This window comes from Tachyglossus aculeatus, chromosome X1 (genome assembly GCF_015852505.1).
Source record: "Tachyglossus aculeatus isolate mTacAcu1 chromosome X1, mTacAcu1.pri, whole genome shotgun sequence".
Classification (NCBI taxonomy): domain Eukaryota; kingdom Metazoa; phylum Chordata; class Mammalia; order Monotremata; family Tachyglossidae; genus Tachyglossus; species Tachyglossus aculeatus.
Genome location: NC_052101.1, coordinates 51,505,892 through 51,519,150, shown reverse-complemented (window position 1 = coordinate 51,519,150; position 13,259 = coordinate 51,505,892). Strand labels below are relative to the sequence as shown.

The 13,259-nt window shown below is 46.1% G+C and overlaps 1 protein-coding gene across 1 annotated transcript in view; it reads left to right on the top strand.

Annotated features, from left to right (window-relative positions):
• Positions 1–12,250, top strand: part of TRPC7 (transient receptor potential cation channel subfamily C member 7) — a 130,667-nt gene extending 118,417 nt beyond the window's left edge. The window contains exons 8-11 of the mRNA XM_038771694.1: positions 546–767; positions 1,048–1,128; positions 11,552–11,627; positions 12,081–12,250. Of these exons, the coding sequence (XP_038627622.1) occupies positions 546–767; positions 1,048–1,128; positions 11,552–11,627; positions 12,081–12,250 (549 nt within the window). The remainder of the gene's footprint in view (positions 1–545; positions 768–1,047; positions 1,129–11,551; positions 11,628–12,080) is intronic.
• Positions 12,251–13,259: the final 1,009 nt, after the last annotated feature.

The window sequence follows — 13,259 nt, the reverse complement described above, 5'->3', positions numbered from 1 at the left end:
CCTCATTTCACTTATGAAATCATTTGTTCTCTCCAAGCCAGAAGGTTCGATTCAATGCCTGTGAGAAAAAAAAAAGCTTCAAAAATGTGTTCAATTACACCTACTGAGAGCTGACTGTGGATGGAGTGCTGTACTGGATGCCTACTGCGTGTAGAACATTGTACTGGTTGCCTATTGTGTACAGAACACCAGAATGGGCTCCTACCCTGTGTAGTATACCTGAGTGGCTCCTTCTATGTGCAGAGCACTGGACTGGGAGCAATCTGTTTGCAGAGCACTGTCCTGGGAGCAATCTATATGCACAGCATTATTCTAGGCACTTGGAAGAAGACATCTGATATAGAAGACACATCCTCTGTCTTTGAGGAGCTTCTGATCTTAAAGAATTCAGCCCTTTCCCAAGCTGAACAATTAGTTCCCTCCTCTACAGCTAGAGTTTTTTCCACTCCACACTTGCAACTGTTGCCATCCATGGGTGGGGTGAGCATGTTGGTTTGCTGCTTTCAAAAGCTGACGGTGTGTTTCTCCCTCCTCCCCCCCACCAGGAGGATGCAGATGTGGAATGGAAGTTTGCACGAGCCAAGCTCTGGTTATCCTATTTTGATGAAGGAAGGACGCTGCCAGCTCCCTTCAATCTAGTGCCAAGTCCCAAGTCATTTTATTATCTCACAATGAGAATCAAAATGTGCCTCATACAACTCTGCAAATCTAAGGCCAAAAGCTGTGAAAATGACCTGGAAATGGGCATGCTGAACTCCAAACTTAGGGTAAGTGTGATGGAGCCTTTATGTATGCCCCTTGCTTTGTGGGGTAAATTGTGCCCAAGCAATGCCCAGAGGGTGGAGGTGGGAGGCTGGCCAGAAAAGAGACCCCCACCCCTCCCCGACCCAGGTCGGGAATTGCTGCAAAATCACTGAAACTCCAGATGGGCAGGCCTGCCAACCTGCTATTTGGGCATGAATTTCACTTTGCTCTGACTGGGCAGAGGCAGGCAAAGTGTGGCTGGTGACTGGTTGCATCTAAATCCTAATGTGTCTGTCATTGCAGAAGTCTCGTTATCAGGCCAGTGCCCGAAATTCTGAAAACTTTACCGTGAAAAACACTTTCAGCAAGCCCACAAGATACCAGGTAACTTAGCCATCGGGCTGCAAAGCAGACACCACCAGAGATGTAGGGTTTCAAAAGCCCAGCTCCCCAGTAAGAGTAGATGTAGCTCTCAGCTGATAGAACTGCAGATGGACGGTTTAGGCGGGAATGGAATGGATGGAAATATTCTCACTTGAGTGCTGATTTTCAGATTCAAGCATGGGAGGGGATGGAGGTGGAGCTAGATCTTGGGGAAGGGCAGACTTCCTATAACTCTCTGGTCAGCAAATCCCAATTTTGGTTCTTTCATTCGCCCTTCTTGGAAGCTCTCAGGTGTGAATAAAGATCTGGGTGAAACTGGGTGACTAGTCCAAAAATCCTTAGGGAGAATCATGGCTCCCTTACCTCTAGTTGAAAACCAGTGGAGAAAACAATCCTCATCTCCCCATGGAGTTGACCCTCATGCTGTCTTGTCCATCTCATAATGAATACAATAATAATAATAGTAATAATAATAGCACTTGGATCTGTCCCCTTTGAACACTTGACATTCACCCCACCTTCAGTCCCACAGCACTTATGTCCATGCCTGTAACATATTCATTTATATTACTGTCTCCCCATAAAGACCGTAAACTTGTTGTGGGCAGGGAATGTGTCTTCCAACTCTATTGTATTGTACTCTCCCAAGGGCTTAGTACAGTGCTTTAGATGGAAATCTAGAGTAAATAGCAAGTTAGTTAACTTAAAGCAGCGTGGCTCAGTGGAAAGAGCCCGGACTTTGGAGTCAGAGGTCATGGGTTCAAATCCCGGCTCCGCCACTTGACAACTGTGTGACTTTGGGCAAGTCACTTAACTTCTCTGGGCCTCAGTAACCTCATCTGTAAAATGGGGATTAAGACTGTGAACCCCCCATGGGACCACCTGATCACCTTGTAACCTCCCCAGTGCTTAGAACAGTGCTTGGCACATAGTAAGCGCTTAATAAATGTTATCATTATTATAATTATTATTATTATTATTAACAAAATTCCTTGAGTCAGAAGATCATGGCTGGACTGATTCCATGATACCTTTGCTTGACATTAATTAATAATAATAATAATAATAGCACTTATTAAACACTTACTAGATACCAAATACAGTGCTATACCCTGGTAGATATAGGATAATCAGATCAGACACAGTTCCTGCCCAACATGGGGTTCACAGTCTAAGGGCGAGAATGGATATTTTACCCCCATTTTACAGAGGAGGAAACTGAGGCCCAAATTGCTTAAACAACTTACCCAATATCAAACAACAGGCCAGAGATAGAACCGGGACCAGAATGCAGGTGTCCTGATTCCCAAGCCCTGTTCTTGTTACTGGGCCACAGTGCCGCCCTCTTCCATCTCATGTGGCCTCCTGGAGTCTTATCAGGACCCCAGCATTGCTGCACCCCCCTACCACTTTTTGGTGCCTTGGCACCATGGACATTAACCAGCAGCAACACATCATTTGTCAGAACAGAATACTGTTCCAGTAGACCAACCGCTGACCACATCATTACAATGTCTCCAGCCCACACGGCCTAGCCAGTTGTGGGAACAGAGTCGAAGCTATTTTCCTTCTCCGTGAACTACAATCAGACAGACATTTCTTCAGATCCTCATGTGGCTTTGCAAATAGCTCGGGAGGCATGATGAAGCGCTTCTTTCTAATTTAGGAGAAATGCAAATCTAGAGAAAATATCAAGTTAGTTATAATTCCTTGAGTCAGAAGATCATGGATGGACAGATTCTATGATACAGTCAAATGCATACAGAGAAATGGAGCGTGACCTCTGACTTTATCCATCCTTGTTCTCCCATCCTTTAAAGTACAAAGAGAAAGTGTTGCTCAGCATCATGGTAAAAAGAAGGAAGGGCAAAGGGAAATGACTAAAATGTCCAGGATTGAAGGCAGAACAAAAGAAACTGATTGTTGAGCAGTATATCCGAGAGGCAGATATCCTGCCACTAGGAGAAATTCTAACCTAAATCTTGAAAACAGAGAGAGCTGGGTTCACTGCCCAATTTAAGCATTTTGGGTACCTGACCAGGTAAAAAAAATCAGTGTTTCCTGCCAGGATAAGGCTCAAGGACACACTTTTTTTGCTAATGGAAAAAAGAGGACAACTTTGTCTTGGAGATGAACTCCCAATTTACTGTGTCTGTTTATCATTATGGCATTTGTTAAGCATTTATTCATTCATTCAATAGTATTTATTGAGCACTTACTGTGTTCAAAGCACTGTTCTAAGCACTTGGGAGAGTACAATATAACAATAAACAGACACATTCCCTGCCCACAACACGTTTACTATGTGTCAAGCAAGGTTCTAAGAACTGCGGCAGATTTGAGTTAATCAAGTTGGACACAATCCCTGCCCCACCTGGGGCTGATAGTCGAAGGTAGGAGGGAGTATAGGTATTAGAGAAGCAGCATGGAGAGAAGATTGGCCTGGGAGTCAGAAGGACATGGGTTCTAATACCGGCTCCATCATTTGTCTGCTGTGTGACTTTAGGCAAATCGCTTAACCTCTCTGGACCTCAGTTACCTCATCTGTAATATGGGGATTAAGACTGTGAGCCCTTTGTAGGACAGGAACTGTGTCCAACCTGATTAACTTGCAGATACCCCAGCATTTAGTACAGGCCCTAGCATATAGTAAGCATTTGCTTTTTATGGTTTTTGTTAGGGGTTTACTATGTGTCAGGCCCTGTACTAAGCATTGGGGTAAATTCAAGTTAATCAGGTTGGACACAGTCACTGTCCCACAAAGGGCTCACAGTCTTAATCCCCATTTTACAGATGACCTAAGGGAGGCACAGAGAAGTGAAGTGACTTGCCTAAGGTCACATAACAGACCAGTGGTGGAGCTGGGGTTAGAACGCAGGTCTTTCTGATTCCCAGGCCCAGGCCCTGTCCACTAGGCCACGCTGCTTCTTTTGCTTAACAGATAACATCACTTGTACTTGAACTTGTACTTCCCAAGTGCTTAGTACAGTGCTGTGCACACAGTAAGTGCTCAATAAATATGATTGAATGAATGAATCAATCAATCAAAAAAATCAATAAAAAGGTATTAAAACCCCATTTTACAGTTGAGAAAACTGAAGCCCAGAGTAGTTAAGTGACTTACCTAAAGTCATCCAGTAGGCAAGTGGCAGGGAGGGGATGAGAATTCAGGTCCTCTGGACTGTACTTTTTCCCCACAAGTTTTTCCTCAAGTTTAAATACAAGTCCCCGGAAAATTACTGAGTGTAGGCAATCCACAGCGTGGCTCAGTGGAAAGAGCATGGGTTTTGGAGTCAGAGTTCATGGGTTTGAATCCTGGCTCCACCACATGTCTGCTGTATGACCTTGGGCAAGTCACTTAACTTCTTGGAGCCTCAGTTACCTCATCTGTAAAATAGGGATTAAGACTGTGAGCTCCACGTGGGACAACCTGATCCCCTCCAGCGCTTAGAACAGTGCTTTGCACATAGTAAGTGCTTAACAAATGCCATAAAAAAATTCACCAGTAGGCAATCATTCTTATTAATAATAATAATAATAATAATAATAATAATAATGGTATTTGTTAAGTGCTTACTATGTGCCAGGCATGCTCTGGGGTGGATACAAGCAAATTGGGTTGGACACAGTCCAACGTGGGGCTCACAGGCTAAAATCCCCATTTTACAGATGAAGTAACTGAGACCCAGAGAAGTGAAGTGACTTGCCCAAGGTCACACAGCAGACAAGTGGACAAGTGGCGGAGCAAGGATTAGAACCCATGCCCTTCTGACTTCTAGGCCTGTGCTCTATCCACTTTGCCATGCTCTTCCACTTTCCCCATCTCTTCTGCCCCACAGTCCATGATTATAATTCCCCATATTGGTTATGCTTATGGATCAACTGGAAGTGGGGTTGCCAACTGCTGCAGCTTATTTTTTACCAACAGCATGGGTAAAAATGACTGATGTTCAAAGCCTTTTAACTGACAAATCGAAAGCCCCTGGGAGCAGGCATTTGGGGGAGGGGTGGCAGTGACTGCTCACATGAAAGCAGAGTCTGAGCTCAGGAAGAACCCTTGATAAAGATCATTCTAGGCTGTTGGCTCCCCTGACACCCCCCCCCCGGCCCCCCCTCACCTTAAATGAGGAGGCCTTATAGACTCCGCCAACTTTAGCTTGTCCTTACAGGCTGTGAATTTACAAAAGGCTGGAAACTTTGACTGGAGGCACCCAGAGAGATTTGAAACTGTAGGACTTTTATCCAAACGAGATCTTCTCAGGGAAAGCAATGATGGATTTGGCTTGCATTGTGTCTGTGGTGTGATAACCGAATAACCCTCCTATTTCACAAACCAGCTGAGCAGTTCTCAGGGTTTAATTTTGTGATTAAGAAACCCATCCCTCCAAAAGCTTAGGCTTTTCTCTAATCATGTAAGATCCAGGGAATAGTTGAGTGAAAATCAGAAAGAAAAAGAGTACTACTTTTCTGCTCACCTTGGGACATTGGGTAGAAATTGTTTTAAATAGAATGCAAAGATCCCCAGAAATTATGGGTGGAATATTTGGGTCAGTGAAGGCTTCTAGCTAGTTCCCATCACCTCCCCCGCATATGATTTTTCCCTTCGGTACAGTGGCAGGAGAGAGTATTTAAAGGGTTAAAGATGAGCAAAATTGGGCCATGGGATCTGGACTCTCCAGCTTCTATTCTGAGACTTTTAGGTTTTCTCACCCTAGGACCTTTGAAGTAGAGATCAACATCTTTAGTGTCAGCTGAACTGTGCTAGGTGTTCAACCTTAACTGCAGCAGCAGGAAGGAAGGAGCCCTGGGGCTTGGCACAGGGAGATGAAGGGTTGTGTGATCTCTGAAAGATGTGCAGAAAAATCTCATGTATTTTCTAGAGGGCATGCACAGTGCTCTGGCTTCATTTTTGTCCTTACACCACAGACTCTCTAGCATGTAGCTCCCTCTCTCATCCTTTCTGGAGGTTTTATTTCAGATCCATCTCTGAGTTAACAGCCTCCCAATCTCCTCTCCCATTTTTTTATATGGTATTTGTTAAGCACATACTATGTGCCAGACCCTGTATTAAGAGCTGGGGTATCTAAGCTAATAATAATGATGGTATTTGTTATCAGGTTGGGCACAGTCCGTATCCCATATGGGGCTCACAGACTTAATCCCCATTTTACAAATGAGGGAACTGAGGCCCAGAGAAGTCAACTAACTTGCCCAAGGTCACATAGCAGACAAGTGGCAGAGCCAGGATTATAACCCAGGACCTTCTGACTCCCAGGCCTGTGTTCAATCCACTAGGCCAAGCTGCATCTCATTTCCAAGTTCATTCATTCATTCGTATTTATTGAGCACTTACTGTGTGCAGAGCACTGTACTAAGTGCTTAGGAAGTACAAATCTTCAACATACTGAAAACTTTGGATGTTGTTTTCTCCCTTTCTTTTTCAAAAATCTCCCAAGTACTTTTACTTTTCAACAGCCACATGTCCACCTGATCCTCTCTTGCTAGTCAAACTTTGTGTTCAATGTCCATTAATCAGTAATACTTATTGAGAGTCTACCTTTTGAGGGGACTGTATTGGGCACCTGTGCTGTTCAGAACACTATATAAGGCATTTTCTGTGGGCAGAGAATGGCCCTAAGCATTTGGGTGGCTGCAATCAATCAATCAATCAATCAATCGTATTTATTGAGCGCTTACTGTGTGCAGAGCACTGTACTAAGCGCTTGGGAAGTACAAGTTGGCAACATATAGAGACAGTCCCTACCCAACAGTGGGCTCACAGTCTAAAAGACTGCAACAGATCCTGCCCTCAAAGAGCTTATAGTCCAGTGGATTCCCCAGCCACCTCCATAGTCCCAAGGTGTCCCTGCCCCCCATACAGGGGTGAAAAGAGGATATGGGAGGATACTACATTTGGGAGGTGTGATAAGAATCTGGCAGTGATCTGTTTTGGTTTAGGTTTGTTCTCTGTCTTTTAGACAGTTTTAGACTGTGAGCCCACTGTTGGGTAGGGACCGTCTCTATATGTTGCCAACTTGCACTTCCCAAGCGCTTAGTAAAGTGCTCTGCACACAGTAAGCGCTCAATAAATACGATTGATTGATTGATTGATTGATTGATTGCTGCCAGAGACTGGAGGGTCACTTGGGTTACCCACGATCCTACCGTCTGGGTCATTTGTGTCTGGAGTCCCAGTGCCTGATCCAAGCCAACCAGCTAATCACCTTTCTTGTTGGGTTCTTCATCCTCTGTTTACTCCTTCCAATAGCTGTATCACCATTTTTCCCCTTTAATCAGTGTAATACGCTTTAGTCCTCTTTATTAGAGAAGATGGTCTGTCCCCAGGAGTTAGTTATTGATTCGATCAGCTAAACTGAGGCCAGAAGATAAAAAGATCCAAGTGTGGAGGCTTTAGATTAGAAAGAGTACACCATCCAATTGTAAATATAAAAGTTTCAGAACAACATCTCTCTAGGCAATGGATAATTATTGAAAGGAAATACTCCCTTGTGTTCATACGCCACTTCCTAAAGACTTCACAGTCCCCTGATATATGTTAGCACCTCATCTCACTTTCCTCTCAATGTCCCCAGTTGCAACAGGTAGGTACCCAAATCATTGATCGAGGCCACTGAGGCACAGAGAGGATAAATGACTTGCTAGAGGCCACACGACTTCATCGGGGCTGAAGCTAGGCCCGGAATTCAGTCTCCTTAGTCCTGGGTGCTTTTATTGCTAAATGGCACTGCCTCCCAAGGATAAAAATGTTGAGGTCAACATTGGGCAGATGACGTGTCTACCGACACAGTAATATTATACTCTCCCAAGTGCTTAGTATAGTTCTGTGCACACAGGAAGTGTTCGATTAATAGCACTGATTGGTTGATGGCCCCTAGGGTTGGGATTTCAAGGCTCTTCCAGTCAGAACTGGAGCATCATTTACTGACTTCTGGTCAGCCACCAGATAGTTGAGGTGTTTCTTGGCTTGATTTATCCTTGAACAAAGAGCCTGGGCATTACTTCCCCAATAAGGCATCGAGCCCCAAAGCTATCTTCACCTCTGAAATGCTCCATTTCCCCACCCAATGAGATCCTCTTCCTTCTTGGGAAAGAGCCAGGGGCAGGCAGTTCATTGTGAGGCGACAGCATCCTTTGCTTAGTTTGAACTCTTTCTAAATCCACCAACTGGGTGTAGATTGGTGTTAAAAGTGCCACTGACTGTCCTTTTGGATTTCAGGCAAGAAGATGCAGGTGACATCATATGCACTGTACTGAACACTCAGTTAAACATAATGACATCCTTGAATCTTTTTTGCCGAAGTCCATCCGAGGTGTCCCCCTGAAACTAGAGCCTTTCTCTGGGAGGGACCACTGCCCCCTTTCTTACTTCAGAGTGGATGCATTCTTTCCCAGGTCCAAGTGAACACAGCCAACACTTCTGAGCTGCAAGACTCAGAAATAGGAGCCAAGGGATGCAGGTCGGGCTTTTAAAATCAAAATGCAGGACATAGAGGCACCTGATGCCAAATTTGTGCCAGATCGGGGACAGCCCGGATGAAAACCAGACTGGCCCCTTGGTATGAAGCCGGATAGCTGGCCACCCTAGCCTGCTTCCATTCATAAAACCAAGTCCTTCATCAGTAATAAAAAGACCAATGTAAATAGAACATGGAAACCAGGTGAGTCTTAGCCAAAGCATTGCAGGTCAAGCATCCACAGACTTTACCTGGACCCTTCCCTTCTCAGAGCCCCAACAGGAACAGCCCCCTTTCCATCCTTGCCAATTCTCATCCTAGATTTTCAAAGTGGCTAGGTTTCACCACTTAGCATATACATTCCTTCAACATTTATATCTGCTAAGACCCACTGCCAAAAATAATTTGGCTTAGATCCCAATGATTTTCCACGTGCCCCAAAATGTTCCTCCATTTGTGTTTTCTCAGGTGGCAACATTGCTTCCCACTGGATTCTGCTACCTTGGCCATCTTCACCATACAGTATGTGTTCAGTCTCCTGTATGTGTCCAGTTCTGATCCTCCTGCTTCTTCCTTAGGAAGATTCAGGAAACAAAGTGTTTCATCTCCATCAGCAATCTCTGCTAGTTCTTTTGTCTTTGGGGTGTCCCCTTAAGCACACAGCCTGGCTAAGGGATGGAGTTGGGACCACCATCAGCTCTCCACCAAAATGTCCCCAGCTCTGCCTGAGCCTCAGCTGCCACATCCACTCTCCCTTCTCCTGTGTGTGTGAGAACTGCCAACCGTGACACTGATCCTGATCCTGGCCATCACCCCATCTGGGACCCAGACCCTGACGCTGACTCCTCTCCCTATCCAGTACCTGCATACCCTTCATCACCCCTGTGCTGGGCAGAGAGATCAACTTCCTGGTCATCTGTCTGCATTGTTTATCTCATCCGCTTCTCATCCCATTGGGGAAAAAAGCTATTTTTCCCTACCAAAAACACCCTTGCTTCAGCTTAGTTTCATGCAGAGTTTGTGCTGAGTGTGAACATGTTTGCTCTGGCATTGTTTCAGCACAGGATGTATGGAGAATCCATTTTGCATTTAAAGGGATCCTTAGGGTTCATATTTGTACCTCTGATGAGAATTAATTTTGTCAGAACCTCAGGGTGGGAATGTAAATATCAAATTTACTCCTCCTACACCCCAGAATAGGAATCCAATTTTCCAGAAAAAATAGGTGGGGCACTCGGGTCATCATTTCATTCATGTTTTCCAGGCTATTTGCCCTGAGAAATTAATGTTTACTTGAAGCATTCTCCTCACTGAAACGATCTTGGAGTTAATGCTTTAGAACGGCCCTAAAATTAGGCCATCACCTACTAGGCCAAGGTATGGATCAATTCATATCACAGCCTGAAAAAAATCAGTTCCACTGACCACCCGGCACTTCTTGGGGGAGGGGGGCTGGTCACTTCCTGGAACTATTAGCCAGGCCACTTTAAAATGTCTGCTTCTAGGATTGCCTCTGCTGCTCTGGCCAGAGTCCAGGACGTGGGAGCGCAAATTCTGTTAAAATATAAATTGATGACAAGGGAGAGGAGGACCAGTAAAAATGATCACCATCAATGTTTTAGTGATTCTCTTCTCCAGTCTGCAAAGAACTCCCCCAACCAACCCTCCTGAGGGAGCGGGGCACAGAGTGATTGAGGCAGGACTGAGACACAGATATGCGGCCAAGTGTCCAGCCTGAAACGGAATTCGCATCTCCAGGTTGACCGTGTAGAGCGGTTCCTCCCATTACATTTATGGACAGGAGGTTTGGGGTTTGAAGATGCCAGAGCCAATGGTCCCAGTCCAAATCCTCACACCTCACAGGATGATCCTGAATTGTCAACCCCAGTCTCATATACCTGACGGTTTTGAGTGTTCCCTCAGTGGCAACATAGCAACAGTGACCATCTTCAAAAGGCTGTCCCTACCCCTATTTTACTTCCTGGCCCCTTCATCGGGGAATTTTTTTACTGTTTAGTAATGTCTCCTTGGCAGCAAAGAAACCAGGATTTGCCCAGGCCATCACACACACTGTGGTTGAACCCATGTTCCTTGTTTGGATTTGGGGATTGTAGGGAAGTAGGCTTTAGAATCAGGGCCAAGTAATATCATTTTCCTAGGCACCATATCCCCTAGCATCTTCATTCCCTTTCCTGCTACCCATTAATACTTTCTATGTTATAGTCAATAATTATGGTATTTGTCAAGTGCTTATTAGGAGCCAAGAACTGTCCTAAGTAAGGGGGTAAGTACAGGAAAATCAGATTGTGAACAGTCTCTATCCCTATCTGGGGCTCACAGTCTAAGAGGCAGGTTGAGCAGGGATCTTTGCCTCCATGTTATAAATGAGGAAACTAAGGCCGAGAGAAATCTGGTGGCTTGCCCCAGGTCACACAGCAGGACAGTGGCAGAGCTGGAACTAAAATCCAGGTCTCCCGACTCCCAATGCCATGTGCTTTCCCCTGGGCCACACTATGCTCCCCTATTTTGACATCCTTCCTTGGCTTAGTTTGCGTGTTCCCTCCAAGGGGAATCCCTTTTAAGAGCCATTTTTCCATGTCAGTTAATTGGATTGCACCATCCCCCTTATTGCTTGCTGGGATTTGGGGGAGTGTGCTCCACATGGCTTTCTCCCTCCTTACCCGCCACCTTCCTGAGCTCCCACCTTGGCTTTGCCCTTGAGCGTTCCCAGTGATCCTCTTCTTCTGGCTCCTCAGCCACTTCCTTGCCCACCCAAGCTCAGGAGTGGGGGCGGGGGTGGAAACAGGGCAGGAGGGCCCCCTTTTTCCCTGGGAGTTTGGCTCCAAAGCCCGTAAGAGAAATGAGGTCAAACCACAGCGCTGACCACCCCTCCAATCACATGACCCCCTAAAAGCGGCATCATGTCTCCTTTTTCATCCCCCTTTCAGAAAATCATGAAGCGGCTTATCAAAAGATACGTCCTGAAGGCCCAGGTGGATAGAGAGAATGACGAAGTCAATGAAGGCAAGTAGCCTTTCTGCTGAATTTGGCCAGGACAGGTTTTCTCTTCCAACAGAAGGGTCAGGTTTTCAGGCTAATGGGATTCAAATTGGAAGAGAAGAAATGACTTGTATCAGCTCAACTGTCTTCATTAGACAGCACAGCTCTTCCTCCTTTCTGCTTCCAGCCCACATGAACAAAACCGCCCACCCAGTGAGTTAGCTAAATTATTTGTTCAGGGCCTACTCTGTGCCAAGCACTGTGTTCAGCCCCGGGGCAAATAGAAGACAATCTGATCAGGCACAGTCCCCATTCCACACAGGTCTCACACTCCAAGAGGGAGGGAGAGTAGAGATCTTATTTCCATTTTCCATATGAGGAAGCTGAATCTCGGAGGTCTAAAGTGACTTGCCCAATTTGACCCAGTATGCCAGTGGTGTGGCTCTGGTCTCCCAACATCCATGTTTTTTCTTGTAGGGGAGCTGAAGGAGATCAAGCAGGATATCTCCAGTCTCCGCTACGAGCTTCTGGAGGAAAAGTCCCAGGCGACTGGGGAGTTGGCCGGCCTGATCCAGCAGCTCAGCGACAAATTTGGGAAAAATTTGAACAGAGAGCACTTTGCAATGAATAAGACCAAGGACGACTGACCCGGCCGACGGCCCTGGCTGCTTCCACCAGTGTCCGGGGACAGGGGGCGGCAGGGGGCGGCAGGGGGCTGTGGGAGCAGCCGAGGATGGGCCCGGCCCCAGCTGCTCCTCTGCCGAACCAGGTGCAGTAGCACCACTGATCGATCCCTTTTGGATATAAAAAGGATCGCCTCACATCCCAGCAGGGGCACGACACCTGAACGTGGATGGGCAGCCTGTCCCCGGAAGGGAGACCCATCCTCTGCACCCAGACCCATTCCCGGAAAGCAGGTGAGTAGGAACCGAGGGGCCGGGGCAGCTTCCGAGCTGCGTTCGTCACGTCTCGAGACCACGCTGTCTTCAAGCCGAAGACTCCATTGCACAGCCTCCCCGAGATACCCCCGAGTTAGGCCTAGGCCCCGACCCCTGCCTACTCCGGGAGCAGAAGTTGGCCGCCTGAGCTTTATAAAGCTCATCTTCCAGCTTCTGAACCGGACACGGGCACTGAGAGTTCAAATTGAGCAGATCTGTGGCCTGACTGCCCCCTCTTGCTATCCACGGAAAAGGAAGAACCAAGCAGAACCGGGAGCTGACCTGTGATCTATTCTTAAGTGCCAGATGAGAACACAGAGAGCCTAATAGCAAAATAGTTATATTTGTAAAAACAAAGAATCAAAATACAAAATTGTACTGTAGGTAGATCTGTTTAGAAATAAAGGATCAAGATCATGTATTTTTACCTTTAATAAGATCATCTTGTATACTGTACTATTTTTAACTGAAAATGAAACAAAAAAAGATTTACCTCAGAATATTCTGTCTCATCTTGAGTGAACTCTGGCCTGGTCCTCCGGGCAGAGCTTCTGGTGCTTGTGGGGCCTGGACACACCTGCGCCAAGATCAGTCTGTACCTGTCTGTCTCATCATCTCTGGATTCATTGCGTAGAGCAGGACAGATGGCTGGATGGAATCAATCAATAGAGTTTATTGAGGAGCACTGTACAAGGTCCCTTCTACGTGCAGAGCACTG